The 23,733-nt window shown below is 32.8% G+C and overlaps 3 protein-coding genes across 4 annotated transcripts; all 3 read left to right on the plus strand.

The window, feature by feature from the left end:
• Positions 1-2,693: 2,693 nt before the first annotated feature.
• On the plus strand, positions 2,694-4,888 carry LOC7468675 (class V chitinase CHIT5a). The gene is made up of 2 exons (XM_024603661.2): positions 2,694-4,325; positions 4,752-4,888. Exons 1-2 carry the CDS (start codon positions 2,894-2,896, stop codon positions 4,772-4,774), a joined length of 1,455 nt encoding a protein of 484 aa, XP_024459429.1. The 5' UTR covers positions 2,694-2,893; the 3' UTR covers positions 4,775-4,888.
• Positions 4,889-7,056: 2,168 nt separating this feature from the next.
• On the plus strand, positions 7,057-10,965 carry LOC7489142 (MDIS1-interacting receptor like kinase 2). Of its 2 annotated transcripts, XM_024603392.2 has the most exons (3): positions 7,058-7,550; positions 8,112-9,767; positions 10,322-10,965. In XM_024603392.2, exons 1-3 carry the CDS (start codon positions 7,268-7,270, stop codon positions 10,711-10,713), a joined length of 2,331 nt encoding a protein of 776 aa, XP_024459160.1. In that variant the 5' UTR covers positions 7,058-7,267; the 3' UTR covers positions 10,714-10,965. The 2 variants fall into 2 exon arrangements, with proteins under 2 accessions (XP_002308696.3, XP_024459160.1); XM_002308660.4 differs by having other exon boundaries at positions 7,057-9,767.
• A 2,212-nt stretch (positions 10,966-13,177) lies between these two features.
• On the plus strand, positions 13,178-15,082 carry LOC112327829 (class V chitinase CHIT5a-like). The gene is made up of 2 exons (XM_052453771.1): positions 13,178-14,459; positions 14,886-15,082. Exons 1-2 carry the CDS (start codon positions 13,178-13,180, stop codon positions 14,906-14,908), a joined length of 1,305 nt encoding a protein of 434 aa, XP_052309731.1. The 3' UTR covers positions 14,909-15,082.
• Positions 15,083-23,733: the final 8,651 nt, after the last annotated feature.

The raw sequence follows: 23,733 nt of genomic DNA on the forward strand, positions 1-23,733 counted from the left end.
TACTAATGCATATTTTACACCACACATCTTCAACAAATCACTTAACTTCTTTTATTTTTGTATACAATATCCCTCGATTGGTAAGCTATAATTACATACTATAGGTTATTTTTAGATAAACCTTCTTGTTACATGTGCGTTCTTGTTTTTTTTTTTTTTTTTTTTTTTTATCACCAAGCAGTGATTTCAGGGCCTTAACTAGTACGTAATTCAAGTTGTTTTCCTCTTGACGATGAAGTTTATCTCTTATTTTTTCATTGACTAATGCTGACTCCTTTTATTTTGAGATCATATTGAAACACACAAATAATAATAATAAAAAAAAACGAATATGATAGTTGAAAATCTTGGACTGAAATATAAATTTTCTTAACTAAAAGAAATCGTTTTTTTTTATAAAAAAAAGGTAAAAATTATATGGAATGCCAATGGTCATGAAATCTCAGGGATCATTTTAAACTTTAAAGAGATATTCTTAGCTCTAATTCTGCCCTTGACTAGCATATGATCTAGCACGGCCAAATTCAAGGCAGTGAAAGTTATGGCAGTTCTGTTTTCCAGCTCGAACCGAATAATATGCACACCGAACCAAGTTCCTAATCACATAACAACATCTAAACGTGCACTTCATCTTTAACATTCCTTTATTTAAATCTTTATCTTTCCCAATATTGTTTACTGAAGTAATTCTGTGCAAATTAACTGTATTAGGTCACAAAAGAAATGTGCAAGAGTCTCAAGCATTGTTCTCAAATCCGGATAGGTTGGATGAATTGACTTGAGACCTAAACCGATCTAGATTAAAAAAACAAAAAAACTCAGATGATCTTGTCAAAGACTTGAGTTAACTCATTATTAGGGTCTGATTTGGTTAAAACTTATCGACTTTTTTATTTAGATTTTTTTTTATCAAAATAATATTGTTTTAATTTTTTTTTTGTTAACTCTAGTTATTTATGATATAAGCCTTGTTATGAATCTCAACTTAAGTCGGATTTTAAAATTATTATTTTAAATACAATTGTCAATGTAGTATAGTAAATGTTAGGAATCTTTCCTAATCACACTACTAATGCAAACAACGTCCTTTTAAGAAAAACAAAAACAAAAAAACAAAGTAAAAGCAGCGATTAAACAATGTTATTCCTTCTATCTCTAAAAAGAAAAGGAAAAAGAAAAAGAAAAAGAAAAAGAAAGGTAAGCATTGTTTAACTCAACTTGAATTGTTAATCTATCTATGAAAAAAAATTCTCTTAATTGACATAAGTAGTGGGTACGACCGATAGGTCCCTTAAATTTTAATTAATGATTGTAATCATTTCGTAAAAAAGATTTTTTGTGATAAAAATAGTAATTTCTTTTGTTGGATTGGATGAAATTAGCGATTAATCTTACCATATTGGGTTCAAAGGATTTAAACTGCTGCTGATGGCTTTTTTCCTTTTCTTTTTTGAATCATATGTAATTTTTTTTCCGCTGAATGCTCTTTATCAAACACCGAAAATATAGTCAACCCAAGGTCTGACCTAGAAAAGCACTTGGTTTATTGGGTTGTTGAATCAATCCAAATTAATAATCTTTTTTCAAAATTATAGTTATAAAATCTAAATTAGTTTAATAGGTCGACCCAGAATATGAACTTGTCCAGATTGAAGAATATTAAAGAAGAAAAAACCTCGATTGACCCAGTAAAAAAATAAGATTAACTCATTGACCCAATCAAAAAGTAAGGTTAACTCACTGGCTCAATAAAAAAACAAAATTGTTTTAATTATTTTTTAAAAAAATTAAGGGGTCGGGTTTTACAATTATAATCAAAACAATTTTATTTTATTTTTATTAAAATATCTCTTAAAATTAACATAATTAAATTTAAATCAAATTTAATTATATCAATCAGAAATTAACTTGCCTAGTCACCTTAAATGAAAACCCGGTATAGATCAGGTTCTACATCATGAATTTTCAGTGTAAACTCCCGGCCAGGCCGAGCTCAATTACTGCGAGCCATCTGCACACTCATTCTATACCAAACAAAAGGTTGTTTACATGCGGCTGATTAATGTAATTGGGCCCAAAAAGGCCCAAACACTCTGGACTGAAGTTTAAAAGGCAAGGTTGGCCCAAATACCAACATTATCAGGTCAGTCCAGGCCTATTAAGATTTGGATCTAGTTGATGCATTTTTTATTTTATTTAATCTGGGTTCGAATTGTCTTTTTCCTTTTTGGACGAATCAGTCGCCCCCAAAATAAAGGCCTGCATTCTTTTCTCTTCTTTTCTTTTCTTGCTATTCAATTAATTCATTTTAACCTATAGTTACGATATTGGCACAGAATATTTTTATTTTATATCAATACATTAAAATTATAAAAAAAACTCGATTTAATATTTTCTTAAATAAAACGCATTTAAAAACAATTCCCAAACACTGACTTGATATTAGTGGCTGCCATTGTGTTCGTGGTCTCCCATTTTTTGAAAGTAAAGACAAGGATGGAAGAATAAAGAAACAATTCTTGTAAGCTATGACTCCCTTCTTCTTTAACATAGAAGGCATCTAAAGACACATGTAGCTTCCCCCTAGCAAGGTTCTTAATTTTAGGTTAGATTGGGACTTCCGATGCTTTCTTATGCCTTGTCCATTCCTACATTTGTCTCCACATGTTTGATCCTCCTGGATTTTGTCTCTCTTTATTTGGTTTGATGACATCCACCAGGAAAATATCAACACAACCCTCCAAATGGATATCCCAACAAGAAATGCAACAATGTGAAATCGTGCTTCGATTTTATCATGGACTGTGTGGTCTATATATCTATCTCATTCGACATGGATTCGTAGCTCCATGAGGATACCATTCTCTTGATTTCACCTCGATATCATCCCACCATGGCTAGCCCAGAGACTCTGGCCCCCTTGATTCTTGCAATCATCTGCTCTATCGTTAGCAGTTGTGAGTCCAATTTTCCATCAGTACTGTTTCCTTCTTACTCCCATCCGACTCCACCTTCTTCTTATCCAGCTTATCCTCCCCCGGATAATAATGAACCTGTTTCGCCATCCCCAAGCCCTGCCTATTTTCTACCCGAACCAGTAACCCCTTCCTATCCGGCAGTACCCGCCACGCCTTCTTATCCTCCCCAGACTGCTCATCCTATGAAGCCCGCCCCAAGTCCCTCGGCAGTGCCTGCTTATCCGGGAGTACCTGCTTCTTCTCCTCCATTACCTACACCCGCCGCGAGTCCTGTTTCCTACCCCCCAGTTCCTGCACCACCAGAACCATACCCTTCACCACCGGATCATAAAGGAATTAAAGGAGCATATTGGCCTTCGTTTGATGGATTTGAAGCCTCCTCCATTGACACTTCATATTTCACCCACATTTTCTATGCGTTCCTCTTGCCTGACCCCGTGACATTCAAGCTTAATGTCACGCCATTCGACCAACAAAAAATACCCGGCTTCATTCAAAACCTACGTACCCGAAATCCGCCCGTAAAAACCCTACTATCCATGGGGGGTGGGGGGAGTGATGCTATTGCACTCATATTCGCAAACCTATCCGGTGCCCAAGAAACACGAAAAGTTTTCATCGATTCAACCATCGAAGTGGCTCGAACATACGGATTTGATGGTCTGGACCTGGACTGGGAATATCCTGCTAATGATCAGGAAATGATCAACCTTGCTTTGTTAGTTAAAGAATGGCACGAAGCATTGGTCCATGAAGCTAGCGCCAGTGGCAAACCACGTTTGCTACTGACTGCTGCGGTCTATTACTCTTCGCAATTCACTACATTTGGTCTGCCGAGATCCTACCCTGCTGATTCTATCAATAAATATGTTGATTGGATCAATCCAATGTGCTATGATTACCATGGTACATGGGAGAATTTCACAGGACCAAATGCAGCATTATATGACCCAAAGAGCAATGTTAGCACAAGTTTTGGCATTGGATCATGGATCCAAGCCGGTGTTTCGCCGAAAAAGCTAGTGATGGGCCTCCCGTTATACGGCCGGACGTGGAAGCTCTTGGATCCGAATGTTAATGGAATTGGAGCACGAGCTGTAGGGAAAGGACCTGAAGACGGGATCTTGGATTATTATCAGGTTCTTGAATTTAACAAGGAGAACAATGCAATAGTCAATTTTGATGGACAAACTGTGTCCTACTACTCTTATGCTGGAGGCTTCTGGGTTGGGTATGATGACTCCATAACCATTGATTGGAAGGTCCAGTTTGCAAGGTCTCGAGGCTTGGGTGGATACTTTTTCTGGGCTTTGGGCCAGGATAAGGACTGGATTATCTCAAAACAAGGTAAAGATGCCTAATTTTTTAGTTAATTCAATACAAATTATGGTGAAGGAAACTATTAATTCAATTCATGTGTTTTTAAACCGTTTTTAACTTAATATTTTTCATCTAATCTATGTTTTGTTTTACCAATATCTTTTATTTTAAGAAATAGAAAACTAAAAAAAATAAGATTAAAAGTTCGACGAGAAAATAATGCATTTTCTGGAAAAAAACACTACTAAATTAAGCGTGGTTTTTTTTTTTGGCTAACATTTATCAAAGCACTATATAATTCTTTTCTGTACCACGTGAAGTAATTAATTTATTTTGACAAATTATATGGATTAATTTATATTTAACTCTATTATTTTTCTTTTTAATTGAATTTTATTTAGTTATTAAAAAAATAAAAACAGATTATATTTATTCTTTATTTTTGTTTGGCAGCTTCGAACTCTTGGGATCGCTGAGAAAAGTAGCAGCTTCAAAGACGTGGGAGTGGAAATAACTTTGAAGTTTTAATTAATCAACCATTTTTTATTTCATTCTGTTCAAATTGAAAGACGTCAATATATATATATATATATATATATATATATATATATAGAAAAGAAAAGAAAAACGGAGCATCATCAGTCATGAACTCACCAACCATATTTGACTAGTTGATGCTGATCTATTTCTTCTTTTTCTTTGGCTACTTCTCGGCTTAATTTAAGAATAATATATATTGACACTGATTGATGATAAAAAAAATTATTGAGATAAATAGATTATTCATCCGCGTAATTAATTAAAGCTGCATGTTAGAATATATATATATATATATATATATATATATATATATATATATATATATATATATATATATATATATATATAGTGCTAATAATTTTTAGTAGAATTTTTTTAAAAAACTATATAGAATTATAGAGTTTGATACAATCACCTCATAAAATATTTTTAAATGAATTGAGCTTATATTTTATAGAATATCATACACTTATGAATTCAAATCCACTAGTTATATCCACCAACACTCCCTCCTATTTAAGGATACTTGTCTTTTTTTTTTATTAATTTTAAATCATTTTAACATGATTTTTGTTAAATCTTCTTGTGGAATAATAAAACTTAAAACTCTTATATATTACGTGGTCTCACACCCCAAGGATCTAGCGAACTTAACACAAAAATCTTTAATTTCACAACGTATTACGCAAGGCCCAAACACACCCCTCCATGGGTGATGTGGCACCCACTCAAACATGAACCCGCTCTCTCAATTCGATATTAAAATGGAAGTTATCCATATTAAAACTATACAATTCATGAAAATCTTAATGTTTTTTTTAACATAATTTAAGGTCTAAATCTTAATAACTAAGAATGAAGTATATTTCCTTAACCTTAACTATCTCATGACCGGTAACACAAACATAACATTTTAAGGTGTCCTGCTTACGCTAAACCTCAGAATTTATATGTTTGATATCATAAAAACTATAAAATAATTCAATATAAATTAAAATATCATAAAATTAAGGATTTCAATAAATAAATTAAAATCCAACTGTTTCATAAATAATCCAAAATGAATTTAAAACATAATTAAAATTATTATGTAGAGTATCTATAAATAACAAATAAAATATAAATTAATGGCCTCGAGAAATAAACAAGGCATACCAACTCAAAAAAGAAGAAGAAAGAACACAACCAAAAGATCCTGCTATCTTAACTGAACTAAAAACCTGAAAAATATAAATTGTAGGGTTAGTCCAAATACTCAAGGAGAGATAATAACTATAATAAATGCTAATATACATTTTAAAATATGTCAGTATTGTTACATAAATCAAGTACAAAACAAAACATATATATATATATATATATATATATATATATAAAAATGTGGGAGGTCAATTTGCACAATATTGACACCCTACTTGTGAGTTAGGAAACAAAATACTATGTGTATATAGGTTAACTACTCTCTGTTAGTATGAAATAATTAACTATTTCTTGTTAGTCTGGAGTTTCTGACAGCGGCCTAATAAGATAACAAGAAACATAGGTTTCCAAACAAACAAATATCATATGCAAAGGGTTCATGGTTCAATAACATTAATTTACAATGCAAGCATGGTCATATCGGATCAAACATAAAGGTTATATAAACCATGTTCATATCAAACAACAAATGATGAGTATAAAGAAGGATAAAAAATCATTAGACCAATTGGTTATCTGGTAGCAGCAATTGAACCGATCAATTAATTAATTGAGATTTTTAAAATCCCGACTTGCCAATCAAAAATCTGCATAATCAAAAAATAATAACCATTTTATTCTTCAATAAATTTATAATCCGGACATTAACCCAATTTGTTTCAATTAAACTAACACCCTAAAATATAAATTAAAAACTCTTAAATCATTAATATATCAAATCAATATATTAAACATTGTAAAGCACTAAAACATTCCTTTAATCCATCAATTATCAAATCCCCAATAAAAAATAATTAACATGTAAGGTAGTCGTAAATACTTGCGTCTTCAACCCTCTTTAAAATTCAAAAGCTTAAGTCTAAAGAGATCTGAATTCTTTGGTATTTTGATAGAAAAGTCATGGTAAGAGAAGGAAAAAAAGAAAAGAGAGACAACAATGCTCCGCGACCTTTTCTATATATAAATGTCTAGATTAGGTAAGTTGGGTTTGAACTGAATTTTTGGCTTGGGTCTAATGGGACCAAAGATGAGTCTTACATGTGAATGAAGATCCGCATTTGAAATTTCATGGAAACATCACATGAATGACAGGCAAAAGAGTACACCTCTTCAAACAAATGAATTCCCAAAGGAAATTATATACATCCCCCAGCAGCTCCCATATATATACACATGCAGGGAAAATCATTTTATATATATCCTCCATAAGAAATTAAACCACCAAGGCCATGGCTTCCCAAATCTTGCTTTTATCCATACCTTTGTTGTTTATTTCCTTACTTGCTTATGCTTCCTTCTTTACTTCTTTTGCTTACTCAGGTACTGGAGCTGAAGTAGCAAATGGAAGGAAACAAGCAGAAGCTCTTCTAAAATGGAAAGCCAGTCTTTACAACCAAAGCCAGTCTCTCCTGTCTTCATGGGACGGAGACAGGCCTTGCAACTGGGTAGGAATCCGTTGCGACACGTCTGGTATTGTCACCAACATAAGTCTGTCTCATTATAGGTTGAGAGGTACGCTTAATAGTCTCAGATTCTCTTCCTTTCCTAACTTGATTAAGCTTATCCTTCGCAACAACTCGCTCTACGGGTCAGTTCCTTCCCATATAGGTAACCTTTCCAACCTCATCATCCTTGATTTGTCTTTAAATAGCATTTCTGGCAACATACCACCAGAAGTTGGAAAATTGGTATCTCTTTATTTGCTTGATTTTTCAAAAAACAACCTTAGTGGTGTTCTTCCTACGTCCATAGGAAACTTAAGCAACTTGTCTTTTCTTTACCTTTACGAAAACAAACTCTCTGGTTTCATACCTAGGGAAGTAGGAATGCTTGAACATCTATCTACCCTTCATTTGGCCGATAATAATTTTGAAGGTCCAATCCCTGCTTCCATAGGAAATATGAAATCTCTCACTAGTTTAGATTTGGCATCTAATTATCTAACTGGGGCAATACCAGCATCTCTAGGCAATTTAAGAAACTTATCTGCACTTTCCCTTGGGAAGAACAATCTTTCTGGTCCCGTTCCTCCAGAAATGAACAATCTTACACATTTGTCTTTTCTACAAATAGGTTCTAATAGATTGTCTGGAAATCTACCACAAGATGTGTGCCTTGGTGGATTGCTTTCATATTTTGGTGCGATGGACAATTATTTCACGGGACCTATCCCGAAAAGCTTGAAAAATTGCAGCCGTTTGGTGAGACTCAGACTTGAGAGAAACCAACTTAATGGAAACATATCTGAAGCTTTTGGCACACATCCCCATTTGTACTACATGGATTTGAGTGATAATGAATTGCATGGTGAACTTTCATGGAAATGGGAGCAGTTTAACAATCTGACAACTTTCAGAATTTCTGGAAACAAAATATCTGGAGAAATACCAGCTGCTCTTGGAAAGGCAACTCGTCTACAAGCTCTTGACCTTTCATCAAATCAACTAGTTGGGAGAATTCCAAAAGAATTGGGAAATTTAAAGTTGATTAAACTAGAACTCAACGATAACAAACTTTCAGGTGATATTCCATTCGATGTCGCATCGCTATCTGATCTCGAAAGGCTTGGCCTGGCCGCGAACAATTTTAGTGCAACGATTCTTAAACAGCTTAGCAAGTGCTCAAAACTGATATTCTTGAATATGAGCAAGAATAGATTCACAGGGATTATTCCTGCTGAGACGGGGTCTTTACAATACTCTCTTCAAAGTCTTGATCTCAGTTGGAATTCCCTGATGGGAGATATAGCGCCAGAGCTTGGACAGCTGCAGCGGCTAGAGGTTTTAAACCTCTCCCATAATATGCTGTCTGGTCTCATTCCAACCAGTTTTAGTAAACTGCAAAGCCTCACTAAAGTGGATGTATCCTATAACAAGTTAGAGGGTCCCATTCCTGACACCAAAGCCTTTCGTGAGGCACCATTTGAAGCAATTCGTAACAACACCAACCTGTGTGGCAATGCTACTGGTTTGGAGGCTTGTGCAGCTCTCAAGAAAAACAAAACTGTGCACAAGAAGGGCCCCAAAGTTGTCTTTTTTACTGTATTTTCTCTGCTGGGTGGTTTGTTGGGCCTGATGGTAGGTTTTCTTATCTTTTTCCAAAGAAGAAGAAAGAAAAGGTTAATGGAAACACCACAAAGAGATGTTCCCGCGAGATGGTGCCTTGGTGGGGAACTGCGCTACGAGGACATCATTGAGGCTACTGAGGAATTCAACTCCAAATATTGCATTGGTACAGGAGGGTATGGGGTAGTTTACAAAGCTGTACTTCCATCAGAACAAGTCCTTGCCGTGAAGAAGTTTCACCAAACAGCAGAAGTTGAGATGACCACCTTGAAAGCTTTTAGAAGCGAGATTGATGTCTTAATGTGTATACGGCATCGAAATATTGTGAAGCTGTATGGTTTCTGCTCGCATGCCAAACACTCATTTTTGGTATATGAATTTGTGGAAAGGGGAAGTTTAAGAAAGGTATTGAACGACGAGGACCAAGCAGCAAACATGGATTGGGATAAAAGGATAAACCTTATCAAAGGCGTTGCCAATGCTTTATCCTACATGCACCATGACTGCTCTCCTCCGATTATTCATAGAGACATTTCCAGCAACAATGTTCTTTTGGATTCAGAATATGAGGCTCATGTCTCTGACTTCGGCACCGCTAGGCTCTTAATGCCTGACTCATCCAATTGGACATCATTTGCTGGCACCTTTGGGTACACAGCTCCAGGTACGTAGTTAAGATTCAATATATATCACCTTCTACAATAGGTTAGTTTACTTTCTGAAAAATTTTAACCAATCACTAAGAATATGCATTTATGATTGATTAATCCGAAACTGATCCTAAGGTCGTTATGCTAATTCTGTAACATTATGCTGAAAGCGAAATTACTTGAAAACAAATGATCAGTTGCAACATGCTCCGCAGGTAAAATATGTTTTCCTTGTCAGCAGATTCTGTTCTTGCCTGCTGACATTGCTTGCATATTGGAAATGCTTCGGTAATCTTTCTAAAGTTCTTTTCTAGATTAGAAATGAAACCCGAAGTATGGCTCTATTCATAGGTTGTAAATAAAATTGAGTGCACCCTCAGTTTCGCAATTTATATAGCAATTTTGAAGTACTTTTTGATTCATATTAACTAGATTTCCAGCTAAAATGCCATAACATATACTGGTAGCTGGTTTTTATTTTAGCACAAACGCAATTAGGAAATGCAATACTGCATATAGGTGCAGTAAATTATTTTTGCAAATATAGCATGACCAGTCTCGTTTGCAGAGCTGGCATACACAATGAAAGTGGATGAAAAATGTGATGTGTATAGCTTTGGAGTTGTAACATTGGAAGTAATGATGGGAAAGCATCCTGGCGATTTCATCTCATCTCTGATGTTATCTGCTTCCACCTCCTCATCATCATCACCATTCGGTCACAACACACTCTTGAAGGATGTCTTAGACCAGCGCCTCCCGCCTCCTGAAATCAAACCTGGGAAAGGTGTGGCACATGTTGCAAAACTAGCATTTGCTTGCTTGCAGACCGATCCCCATCATCGGCCAACAATGCGACAAGTTTCTACAGAGCTTACAACTCGTTGGCCTCCATTGCCAAAGCTATTCAGCACGATGGAATTGGAAGATATACTGGTTCACAGAAATGATATTGGCTGAATTTTTACAGTATACCTGGCCGTCTTGTGAAAAACAACTTGTCAAGTCATCGCCAATGGCTCAGCTGGCAATAGCGTCCCCCTCCCCTCAAGAGGAGTTATTGTCTGTGTTAGATATTCCGTCCAAAGCTTCATTTAGATGAACTTGGTGAATGTCATGAATCATGCAATTTATTACCTTCATTTGTATCAATTACCTTCATGCTACATAGTTTTTTTGGAGAGTAATAAACAATCCAAATGCCAACACAAAGACCGTACAATATTGATGAACAAATTAAATTTCCACAATATTCAAACCAAACTCGTCCTGAAAGATCAAATAACGTCATTTGTCATGTTGAAATTCCATATTTATTCCTCCGGGTCTATAGAGGGTTTCCCTCTTAAAAAAGAAACAAATAAGTAAGACAAGCTCCTTAAGTGCAGAAGCTATGCAGAAAAGCTTCCAAGCTTGCTTTTGATCATATCGAAGATCTATTGAATTAAGCCTGATATCCTGCAGGGTTTACCTTCAATACTTCAAAGATAAATCAAAGAAGCCATCAAATATTGCACAAATCTTTAAATTACACGTTGCAAAAACATGTCAGGTCTTCACCTACATGTTCTTGCAAAGCACCAAATCTCTTACTCATGACGATTCAAGTCTTCAAGTATTATTTGGTAAAGAATTTACGGTGTACACACACAAAATTTAATTAATAAAAACAAATATTTTCCACACTTTTATCTTATTATTTTTCAGGCTAACTTGGTTTGTACAAATTAAAGTACAAAGAAAGAAAGAAGATGACTGTTTAATTATGACTGTCCAGATTCAACATGAGCATATCTAACAAACCAATCCATTGAAAGTTGAACATAACATTTAATCCACCGTAGATGGAGCCTGTTAAAAAGGTTGGCTCCTATTTTGGTGCTTCTTTTAATTGTTTTTTACGGTACAAATTTAAATTTTAATCAAATTAGTCTCTAATTTAATTGTTTTTATCAAGCACCTTGAAGTCTCAAGAATATACAAAGAACAAGAAATATCAACACATAAAAAATTACAAGCATATAAGATTTTATCAAGCACCATAAAAATTTTCATAGGATTTTTAATAGTACAAGATTTGCAAAAATAAATTCATGGGATCAGCAAAACTTTGGTGTGATTAGTTTACTTTGTTTTTTTTTTTTTTTTTTATAATTCCTGGCAACTATTTTTTATAAAAAAATTAATTTTTTTATGGGATTATTTTACCACGTGTCAATGCATCTTGATCACATCAATATTTTTCAATCTCAATCCTTCAAAAAATAAAACATTAAAATCAAATTTTAAATACTTAAATAAATAGAATAAAAAGTTACACAATTTTATGCAATATTCCATCATCTTCTTTGTACTACGTAAGTAAATATATACAAATTTTCTAGTCAATATGCAAAAAAAAAAACCCACTAGATTTAGGTTGTTTTTTAAAATATTTTTTATTTAAAAATACATTAAAATATATACAAAATTACTCACGGCAAATCCCAACAGAAAGATTATAATTCTTTTTGGCATGATTTTTATAAATTGATTTAGAATTACTACTATTTTCCACTGATCATGTTGAACAGAGCTTAATAGAGAGAAATAAATTTCCACAAACAAAATAAAATCAGTTCAAAGAAGTGCCAAGAATGCTCCTAATCTCCTTTCTAACCAACAGCAAACGACTGTCTAAATATCATTCCAATTCTGTTGATTGATAAGAGACGGAAGAAGGATGTAACAAAATTAAGAAAAAAACATGAATGTTGTTCCAAATATCATGGGAAGCATCGCCATAGCTGAAACCCAAATTAAGACCATGGTATTCTACACCTCTTCAGACGCAACTGTCTATCTTCTTTGTACGTGTCCATTAACGTAAGAAATCTTCGATCATGACCAAGACAAATAAATTCCTGCACAAGGAAGTTTCCACCTTATGGCTCCCATGTATAAATGTATGCAGGGAAAATCATTTTATACATCCTCCTTGAGCAAGCAGAGGGGTGTTTGATGCTGTGATTGGGAAGCGCTCTTCTTTTCGATCGAAAATTATCCCTAATTTTTGTAACTGCTCTGCCCGTTCCTGGCTTTTTGAGAATTCATTATTTGTTTGATTTAATCCTTAATATTTGTGTTCTTCTTTTTATTTTATTTTTTCATTTGGGAACAACTATCTTTCTTTTAAGAATCTAATCAACTTTTGTGTCTAAAATATTTTGATGCAAATTCTTTTGTTTTTGGAAGGGGTAAGAATTGGATTATGACAAAGGGAAATGATTGGATGTGAACCAATGACTTCCAGAGTTGCAGCTCGGTCCACTTGATAGCAGTAGAACCTCTGGTTTAAGGAATTCTAAGTTATGAAAGAGTTCTGATGCGATACAACTATTTTAGATTATCTTTTAATATAAAGGAGCATATTGGCCTTCGTTTGATGGATTTGAAGCCTCCTCCATTGACAGTACCCGCCACGCCTTCTTATCCTCCCCAGACTGCTCATCCTATGAAGCCCGCCCCAAGTCCTGCTTATTATCTGCCCATCCCCGCCGCACCTTCCTACTCGGTTCCAAGTCCCTCAGCAGTGCCTACTTATCCGGGAGTACCTGCTTCTTCTCCTCCATTACCTACACCCGCCGCGAGTCCTGTTTCCTACCCCCCAGTTCCTGCACCACCAGAACCATACCCTTCACCACCGGATCATAAAGGAATTAAAGGAGCATATTGGCCTTCGTTTGATGGATTTGAAGCCTCCTCCATTGACACTTCATATTTCACCCACATTTTCTATGCGTTCCTCTTGCCTGACCCCGTGACATTCAAGCTTAATGTCACGCCATTCGACCAACAAAAAATACCCGGCTTCATTCAAAACCTACGTACCCGAAATCCGCCCGTAAAAACCCTACTATCCATGGGTGGGGGGAGTGATGCTATTGCACTCATATTCGCAAACCTATCCGGTGCCCAAGAAACACGGAAAGTTTTCATCGATTCAACCATCGAAGTGGCTCGAACATACGGATTTGATGGTCTGGACCTGGACTGGGAATATCCTGCTAATGATCAGGAAATGATCAACCTTGCTTTGTTAGTTAAAGAATGGCACGAAGCATTGGTCCATGAAGCTAGCGCCAGTGGCAAACCACGTTTGTTACTAACTGCTGCGGTCTATTACTCTTCGCAATTCACTACATATGGTCTGCCCAGATCCTACCCTGCTGATTCTATCAATAAATATGTTGATTGGATCAATCCAATGTGCTATGATTACCATGGTACATGGGAGAATTTCACAGGACCAAATGCAGCATTATATGACCCAAAGAGCAATGTTAGCACAAGTTCTGGCATTGGATCATGGATCCAAGCCGGTGTTTCGCCGAAAAAGCTAGTGATGGGCCTCCCGTTATACGGCCGGACGTGGAAGCTCTTGGATCCGAATGTTAATGGAATTGGAGCACGAGCTGTAGGGAAAGGACCTGAAGACGGGATCTTGGATTATTATCAGGTTCTTGAATTTAACAAGGAGAACAATGCTATAGTCAATTTTGATGGACAAACTGTGTCCTACTACTCTTATGCTGGCGGCTTCTGGGTTGGGTATGATGACTCCATAACCATTGATTGGAAGGTCCAGTTTGCAAGGTCTCGAGGCTTGGGTGGATACTTTTTCTGGGCTTTGGGCCAGGATAAGGATTGGATTATCTCAAAACAAGGTAAAGATGCCTAATTTTTTAGTTAATTCAATACAAATTATGGTCAAGGAAGCTATGAATTCAATACATGTGTTTTTAAACCGTTTATAATTTAATAGTTTTCATCTAATATATGTTTTTTTTTACCAATATTTTTTATTTTAAGAAATAAAAAACTAAAAAAAATAAGATTAAAAGTTTGACGGGAAAATAATGCATTTTCTTGAATAAAATACTACTAGATTAAGCATGGTTTTTTTTTTTTTGCTAACATTGATCAAAGCACTATATAATTCTTTTCTGTACCACGTGAAGTAATTAATTTATTTTGACAAATTATATGGATTAAGTTATATTTAACTCTATTATTTTTCTTTTTATTTGAATTTTATTTAGTTATTAAAAAATAAAAACTGATTATATTTATTCTTTATTTTTGTTTGGCAGCTTCGAACTCTTGGGATCACTGAGAAAAGTAGCAGCTTCAAAGACGTGGGAGTGGAAATAACTTTGAAGTTTTAATTAATCAACAATTTTTTATTTCATTCTGTTCAAATTGAAAGACGTCAATATATATATATATATATATATATATATATATAGAAAAGAAAAGAAAAACGGAGCATCATCGGTCATCAACTCACCAACCATATTTGACTAGTTGATGCTGATCTATTTGTTCTTTTTCTTTGGCTAGTTCTCGGCTTTAAGAATAATATTGATATTGATTGATGATAAAACAAATTATTGAGATAAATAGATTATTGATACGCGTAACACTGTATGTTAGAATAAAATAATATATCTTAATAGTAATAATATTTTTCAAATAAATTAAAAATTTTAAATTATGTAGAGATTTATCAAACTAGCTCGGTTGTAAAAAATAATTAAATAAATCAGGTTTATATTTTATAAAATATCAGAAATTGAATTAGATATATTTATAAATCAAATATAAAGCAAGCTTGACGCAAAAATCTTTAATTTCACAACGTATTAAACACACCCCCTCCATGGGTGATGTGGCAATAACCCACTCAAACGTACATGAACTCGGTCTCTCAATTCGATCGGAAGTTATCCATATTAAAACTATAAAATTCATGAAAATCTTCATGTTTTTGAACATAATTTAAGGTTTAAAGCTTAATAACTAAGAATTAAGTATGTTTCCTTAACCTTAACTATTAGACAGATTCCCTTCATTTTTCTTTTGCTCAATAAACGTGTTTAGAAGTATGGTTGTGGTTGCTTTTTAAAGTGATTTTCATTCAGAAAAGTATACTAATAATATTTTTTTATTTTTTAAAAATTATTTTTGATATCAGCACATAAAAATAATTTAAAAACATCAAAAATATATTAATTTAAAACAAAAAAAATCAAAATTTTTTAAAATGCTTTTCAAACACATTGCCAAATATAAAATGAAAACCTTCCTCGTCTAGTGTCTTAGTCGTGGATCACAATAATTTTCACCTGCCCACCTCTTTTGGGAGGTGCAGCTTCTCCAATCAATCACAGTCCCAATCCACGTTTTAGGGTTTTTTTTTCCTGCTTCAATTTATTTCGAACTAACAGCTACAGGCAAGATGCAAATCTTCTTCATTCTAAACCAAATCAAGATGTAGTACAATGACAATCCCCGACGACTTGACATAGAACCTTGTAGCCACACACCATTTCCCCGTGCATCCTTTTGATGATGATGTTTTGTTATTATTTTGAGATAGAAAATTTTGAGGTAACGAGACATGTTATATATATATATATATATATATATATATATATATATATATATATATATATATATATATATATATATATATTTTAAGAAGATAAAAATTCATTTTAAAATGATTGGAGAGATAAATTTATTTTATATTTTTATTACTGTACATTTAAATAAACATATATATTTCTTTTATATCTATTTTTTTTTATTGAAACATTAACCAAGGACAATCATAACGACATGTTTTTCGTCTAATGGAATGAGAATGCTTGGATCAAAACTCTAATTTCTAAAAATTATATATAGGCAGTACAACTTAATTAGAACTAGGCCTTGAACATGAGATTTTTGTGTGGATTAAGTCTAGCTATAAGATTTATAATCGCCCTCTCTATTTTTCTTTTTTCTTTTTTCTTTTTGCAATTTTAATGGAAAGTGGTAGGATTAAAATCTGTTAGAGAATAATATAAATTATATACTGGGACCTCACCTAACAATTTAAGCTATTGGGTTGAGATGGTTATTTGACATGGTATGGCCTTGATGACTAAGCGATCACGAGTTCAAATCTCACCATCCTCATTTATTTGATAAAAATTAAGCACGGGCTTGTGCAAGTTTCAAACCCAAAAGGCTTTCACTTGAGGGGGTGTGTTAGATAATAATATAAATCATATCTTGAGACCTCACCTAATAGTTTAAGCTATTGGGTTGAGATGGTTCTTTGACAAGATTCATTGTTGGTAAAATTGTCCTCGAGTGTCAACTTGGTGATTCACCATCCCAATTTTTTATTCAAGTTGAATTTCAAATTAAATTAGATGAGATTTGACTCGGTAGACTCGGTCACAATTTTATTAGACCTTTTTTTATAAAAAAAAATTCAAAATATATCATTTTGGATTGATCATATCCATAGATGAGTTTCAAACTTAGCTGACCCTACTTTGAGATCTCTTCAAACTATATTTAATTGGTTTAGAATTATTCTCGAAAGGGCCGTGGAAACAATTAGAGATCAAGTTTAGTCGGATCAATCAAGATTAACCCATCAAACCATAATCCAGATGTTTAGCAGGTTATGAGTTAAACCATATTTAGGTAAGGTACACTTACTAGTAACTAAATATATAATATATCATCATCCATCCATGATTTCCAATAATTGATGCATATATTAGTACTAACAACTAACCAACCAAATCATATTCTTCCTCTCTATATGCCAAGCAATTTTCATAAAAAAATTAGGCAGCCAACTATGCATTTTTCATAAAAGTGGCACAAATTTCAGAAAGTTTTTAAAAATATTCCCCTCATGGGAGACAACATTAGCTAGAATTCAGCATACGCATATATACTATTACTTTGAGCAGCATCTTATGCAGCTAAGGTACGCTGTTCTTCCCCCCTATACCCTTACAGCCTGAATTCATACAAAATTGAGGTCATGTGACTTGCCAAAAAGTTAAGGAATCTCAAGATTTGCCACCCAAAATGAATCTTCTAGAAAAATATATTATATTGCACGAACAATATTATATTTTGGCTGTGTAGAGAAAGCTAGGGTTAATCATGTTATCATGCAAATTAAACTGATCATCAACCCTTTTGAATATTAATGGGGCTAGAGTCAAAGGATTATTGGTGCTTTGGATAATCACCAAGTTCATTGGGATCTGACGTCCATCCACCTTGTGGGTCTAGCTAGGATCTTCAATATGTGGTAGGAAGCAACACCGAGATTTAGAAAACTAATAACTTATCTCAATGATCCTTCAGGTTAAAGATTTTGTGCTATTTTTTTTTAATGCATGCTTCAACTTTACAACATCATACAATACATAGTTTATGCACATTAATTGTCATTTTACCCAAATTAAAAAGCATGTTATAAGATTGTATATGATTAGTGTACTTTAGGATTGAAGTGAAGATATATATAAAAATGATAAGAATATATTTGATTGAAGAAATAAAAATATAAAAATATATACTTGAGATAATTTTAGAGTAAATTTCAATGTTTTTAAAATTAAAAAGATATGAAAACATGTCATCGATCCTTCATGTTAAAGATTTTGTGCTATATTTTTGTAATGTATATTTCAACTTTACAACATCGTACCATAAATAGTTTATGTACATTGTCATTATATGATTAGTGTTTTAGGATTGAAATGAAGATATAAAAATAATAAAAATATATTTGGTTGTAAAGATAAAGATATATACGTGAGATAATTTTAGAATAAATTTTTATTTTTTAAAACAAAAAAAATATGAAAACATGTCACCTTCTTTTCTTAGCCCGAGAGACAATGACCAAACCTTATCTAAAGGATATGATCATCAACCATTAATAAAAGGGTACTTCTATGATTATAAAATATGAAGGGATTAATTGGCTTTCTAGTTGGGAAAATGTATTTAATTTCCAAGCTTGTTATCCATCAAGATTTAACTAAACGAGGACCTGCAGATTCTAGATAATAAATTTCTTATAAGTCTTAACATTGACATGAGTAATTTAATCCTTGAACAGATTGGGGAAATAGATTTAATTTTTATACCTAATCCTTTAGTTTAATGGAATATTCTCACCAAAGCATACTAAATTTCCTTCTTAATTAAGATGTCATATTACACGTTAAGTATATATTAAGTATAACTAATTATAGCTTAATTACTTCTCCATCGATCTTAATGCATCTTACCTTTTATCTTAACTAAAATATATAAGTAAAAAGAAATCTTAACGTGTAAAACTATACTAATATAATTTAAAATTGCATCGAAAAGAAATCGATAAGTTAAACGAAAAAACCCTATTCACCGTCTACATGAACAATGCATTAATCCACAACATACTTGAGTATGGGTGCATGGTACTAAACTCTCTATATATAATGATATTTCTCCGTCCCAAGCTGCTGTTTGGCCACTTTCCTTGTTCACAAACGCCAGGCACTTATCATGGAGCGAAGATTAATATATATGTTTAATTAAGGTTGATTATTTGGGTACAAGAACACAAAGACAGGATACTGGCAGCCACTGCATATACTCACACTTTCTTCATCTTGAGTCATTATTGATAGCAGTAAAAAGAAGGGATGATGGAGAAAGTTGAGATTAGATCGATATAGTCTAATTAATTAGCTTTGTGCATACAAAACTTGATTAAAAGGCACTTTCAATCAAGCTATGAAGGCCCCAGTAACGATAAAAATCCCTTAATCTAGAAGAGATACATCACATCATCTAATCATAGATGGCATTCCTCTCCTTATCTGGAACCCACACACCATAGTCTCATCCACTCACACGAAATATATAGTGGGCATTCTAGTGTATGCTGATTTGCTAGCTTTTCTTTAATTAATTGCCTCTATTACTCATTATTACCCTTTCTCCCACCAACTTAAAAAAAGTTGGTGGATAAAGTAAAACCCTGCCCTCTATATATTGTGTGGACTTGCATGGTAAGCCTACCTCCTTTTCCATATGTTCAAAAAAAAAAAAATTCATTTTTGGATTAAGTTTTTCATTTTTTAATTGTAAAGAAATTACTTTTTTTTTTCTGAATCTTAAAGACAAATTAATGAAGTTGAGAATAATCTCTTCCTCCTACTTTAACATCTTTTCAGAAATCTTCCATGGACCCAGTAATAAAATATCAAAATGATGACCAAGATCGATTAAAATAACACGGAATTAACAACGAAAATGCTCCTTGTGTACATACATCAAGGAACAAGATAAAGGAGTCCTGAGACATCTGATTATTTTTAAAGAAAAAACTTAATTATTGGAATATCGTTCAAGTTAAAAAAACTATTAATTGAAGTCTAGTAATTGGATTTGAGATCGAATGATAAATAATGACAATATGACATAGACAATGATTTGTTGCAGAACTCATGCATCAACTCAACTCTTCATTAATCATACCATGAAAACAGATGTAGTTTGTTGGGTTATGTCCGACTAGTGCCAGTAATATTAACTAGGTCAGCGACACTAAATGCTCAGCACATTACTATAACATGAGATTTAAGTTTTTATTTTTAAGAAAAGTCTGAAATACATATTATTTGAAAAGAAATTGAAGAATCTTCGTTGGCTATACCTAAAGAGAAAGGCCTAGATCGACAGGGAACTGTGTTAACTAACCAGACCGGCCAATTATTACAGCTAGGATATAAACTAAGTACAAAAACTAAGTAAAGGGAATTCACAGTTCTCGGGTCTAGTCCCTAGCTAGCTAGCTAGCTAGCACTCTACTTCACCCTTGTCGCTCTCACAGGGAGAGCGGCTTTTGTTTTTCCTTTCCATGCGTCCTGAGCTAATGCTGCATGGAATGCTGGACCACCGCAGGCCACATCCTCTTGTGACCTTGTCCTCTTTCCTAGCTTGTAAGGATCGGTTAAGCTGCCACTCCCAGCTTGAAACATGCACCAATTATTTGCACTCTTTGTTTCTCCTTGCAAAGATTAACTATTGCTAGCAAAAAACCTATTTACTCACCTTGGGACTTGGGAAATGTTTGATTTTACAATTGTTTTTGTGGTTACGGTTAAATTTTTTTTTATAAATTATAGTTAAACATATCCCGAGCAATAAGCTATGGTGTTGTGGACTCGTGTTTCTTATCATTATTATTAAAAAAATATTAAATACCATGCATTGCTCATGTCTTCATTTTTTTTCCAAAATAAAAATATTTATTTATGGCATCCTTGACATTTTATACGGTCTTGATTGAATCCTTGTGTGCGTTTCCGTCAATATCTTTCTTTGGAATGCGAACAAAAATGGACAAAAGGACTTGATTGATAAATTTTTGAAACATTAGAGATCAAATTGATATAACATTTTGCTTTTAGGATGAAATTAAGAATTGGATAAGTAGAAAGTGGATGGAGATAAAAGTTGACCAAATACACTAAATGCAGGGATTTGATGTCGAGCACGGTCTGCGCCTACATGACCCGCGAAGCATGCTCACGCGGGCTAAAGTTCTTGCAGTTTCTGTCTGTCGTTTACTGCAAAGGCCTTTTCCAATGTGGTCCCCACTTTCAAGCATTGTGGTTAAACATTTCACCGTATCACCCACTCTTTTATTTTATTTTTTTCGAATTTTGTGATTTTTTTCTTGCATTTTCAGTGTTTTAATACCATTCCGCTTTATATTGTTTATGTGAGTTATCTTTATTTGATAATAAAAATAATCACTAGACATAACTTATATTATATATAAATATAGATGTTTGTTAAGCTTGATATGTTAATCATGTTATCTACTAATTTGATCAAGCTAGATTGATATTAAAAACTAATTTACTCGATAAAAATTTAGTTTGATCTTTTTATTAATTTTAAAGTTACATCATTTTAATTTAAAAAAAAATTAAAATCATATTATTTTAAATCATGGAACGGGTCATAAAATGAATTATATTTAATAAGTTTTTATATAAATAAAACTAGATATGATGTATTTATATTAGTATTGAGATATATAATATTAAAATTTAAAAATCGATTTTATTGGGATGTTGATATAAATTCATTTTAATATAAGTAGAAAGGAGAGGTGAAGAAGATGATGAACCTATAGGAATTAAGAAGACCATACAAATACACAAGGATCCAATACTTAAACAACGTAACTAAAATGAAATAAGGTTTAAAATTCTCAATTTCCATGTGCTTAAATTCAAATTACTAAATCTTCCTAGCAAGTTTATACCCATTAAATGGGTGAGGAGAAAAAATAAAATTTTAATCATATTCCCAAAATAGATGGATCAAAAAAAAAAAAAGAGATACTCTAATTAAGATTGTCAATGGTTATTAAAAGAAAGAAAGAAAAAAAAGGAATGTTTAATAAGCTTTAAAAATTCCCCAAATAAAAATTCAAATACACTAACTAGTCATCCCACCCCTTACAAATTTAGTAAAAAAAATCAATTATACCGATATTTTTTAAAACCAATAGGAACAATAATGATATAATAATGATAATTTTACAAAAATTCACATAATTTATATTTACAAGGCTGGTACGGAAGCATGTATAGTTGAAAAGATAAAAACAGTAATACAAAATAAATATGTTTTTAAAATATATTTTTTATTTTAAAATAAAAAAAACTGTTATTTTTATCTTTTATATTTCAAGATAATAATCAAACAGGAAATCCACTCATATATAGTATTTTAATCTTCTAAAAAAAACTAATCCTGTAACTAAATTTTGTAAAAATAGCATTGTTCCCAATAATATTAAGTAATACTCTAAAAGGCGTGGGAAAACTACTGTAGCTTCCCCACACCTTTCACTTATTAATATATTATATTATTATAATTATTATATTATATTATATTACAGAACTGTAAGTAACACTCTAAAAGGCGTGGGGAAACTACTGTAGCTTCCCCACGCCTTTCACTTATTAATATATTATATTATTATAATTATTATATTATATTATATTACAGAACTGTTTTTTTTTTGTTTTTTTTAATGAATTTTTTTTGTTTGATTTAATTTGTTAATATGATAAAAAAAATTAATAAAATCTGATAATTAATTTTTGAAGATTTTCATGGTACGGATCCCGGGTTTGATGAGTTAACCTGGTTTGACGAGTTAACTCGGATTTTTTTCTTTTTAATTAATTTTGTTATTTAGTTTAGTTTGTTAATGTTAAATTTCTTTCTATTTAATTATCAGACTTTCATGACACGTATCCAGGGCTTGACGAGTTAACTTGGTTTGATGGGTTAACTCAGTTAATTATGGGTAAACCCGTCAATTTTTTTTTTCTATTTAGTTATCAAATTTTCATGACGCGAATCTCAGGTTTTACGGGTTAATCTGATTTGAAAGGTTAACCCAATTAATTCAGATTTTTTTTTCTTTTTCTTCATTAGTTTTTTTCTTTTTAATTAATTATCATACTTTTATGACACGACGTTATAGCCAGACCCACATCCAATATTCTTGGGTCCGGTGTTGCAGCCAAGCTTACTTAAACTTGGGTCATGCAAGTTTAATGTTATTATTAATATTATAAATATTATTTTTAGGTCAGGCGTTGCAGCCAAATCCAAGATTCTTGGGTATAGTTTTGCAGAAAAACCTAACACTTTTAAATCTTAGTTTTTTATATATTTTTTATGCAAAAAAAAAAAACCTGCGGCATCGCGCGGGTCATGTAACTAGTAACAATAGCTAAAAGGAATAAGTGTTTTACTGTGGACTGCACTGTGCAGTCCACAGTAAAACATTGATTCCTTAGGTTTTTTTTTTTTTTTAAAGTTGTTTAAGTTTTTTTAGCTGTTTTTTAATGATTTTTGGGATTTTTTTTTGCTTCTTTCTTTGTTTTTTTTTAATTAATTTTTTTCGTTTAGTTTAGTTTGTTAATGTTAAATTTCTTTCTATTTAGTTATTAGACTTTCATGACACATATCCCGAGTTTCACGGGTTAACCTGGTTTCACGAGTGAACCCAGTTAATTCTGGGTTGACCCGTCAATTTTTTTATTA

The sequence above is a fragment of the Populus trichocarpa genome, chromosome 6 (assembly GCF_000002775.5).
Source record: "Populus trichocarpa isolate Nisqually-1 chromosome 6, P.trichocarpa_v4.1, whole genome shotgun sequence".
In the NCBI taxonomy this organism is placed as follows: Eukaryota; Viridiplantae; Streptophyta; class Magnoliopsida; order Malpighiales; family Salicaceae; genus Populus; species Populus trichocarpa.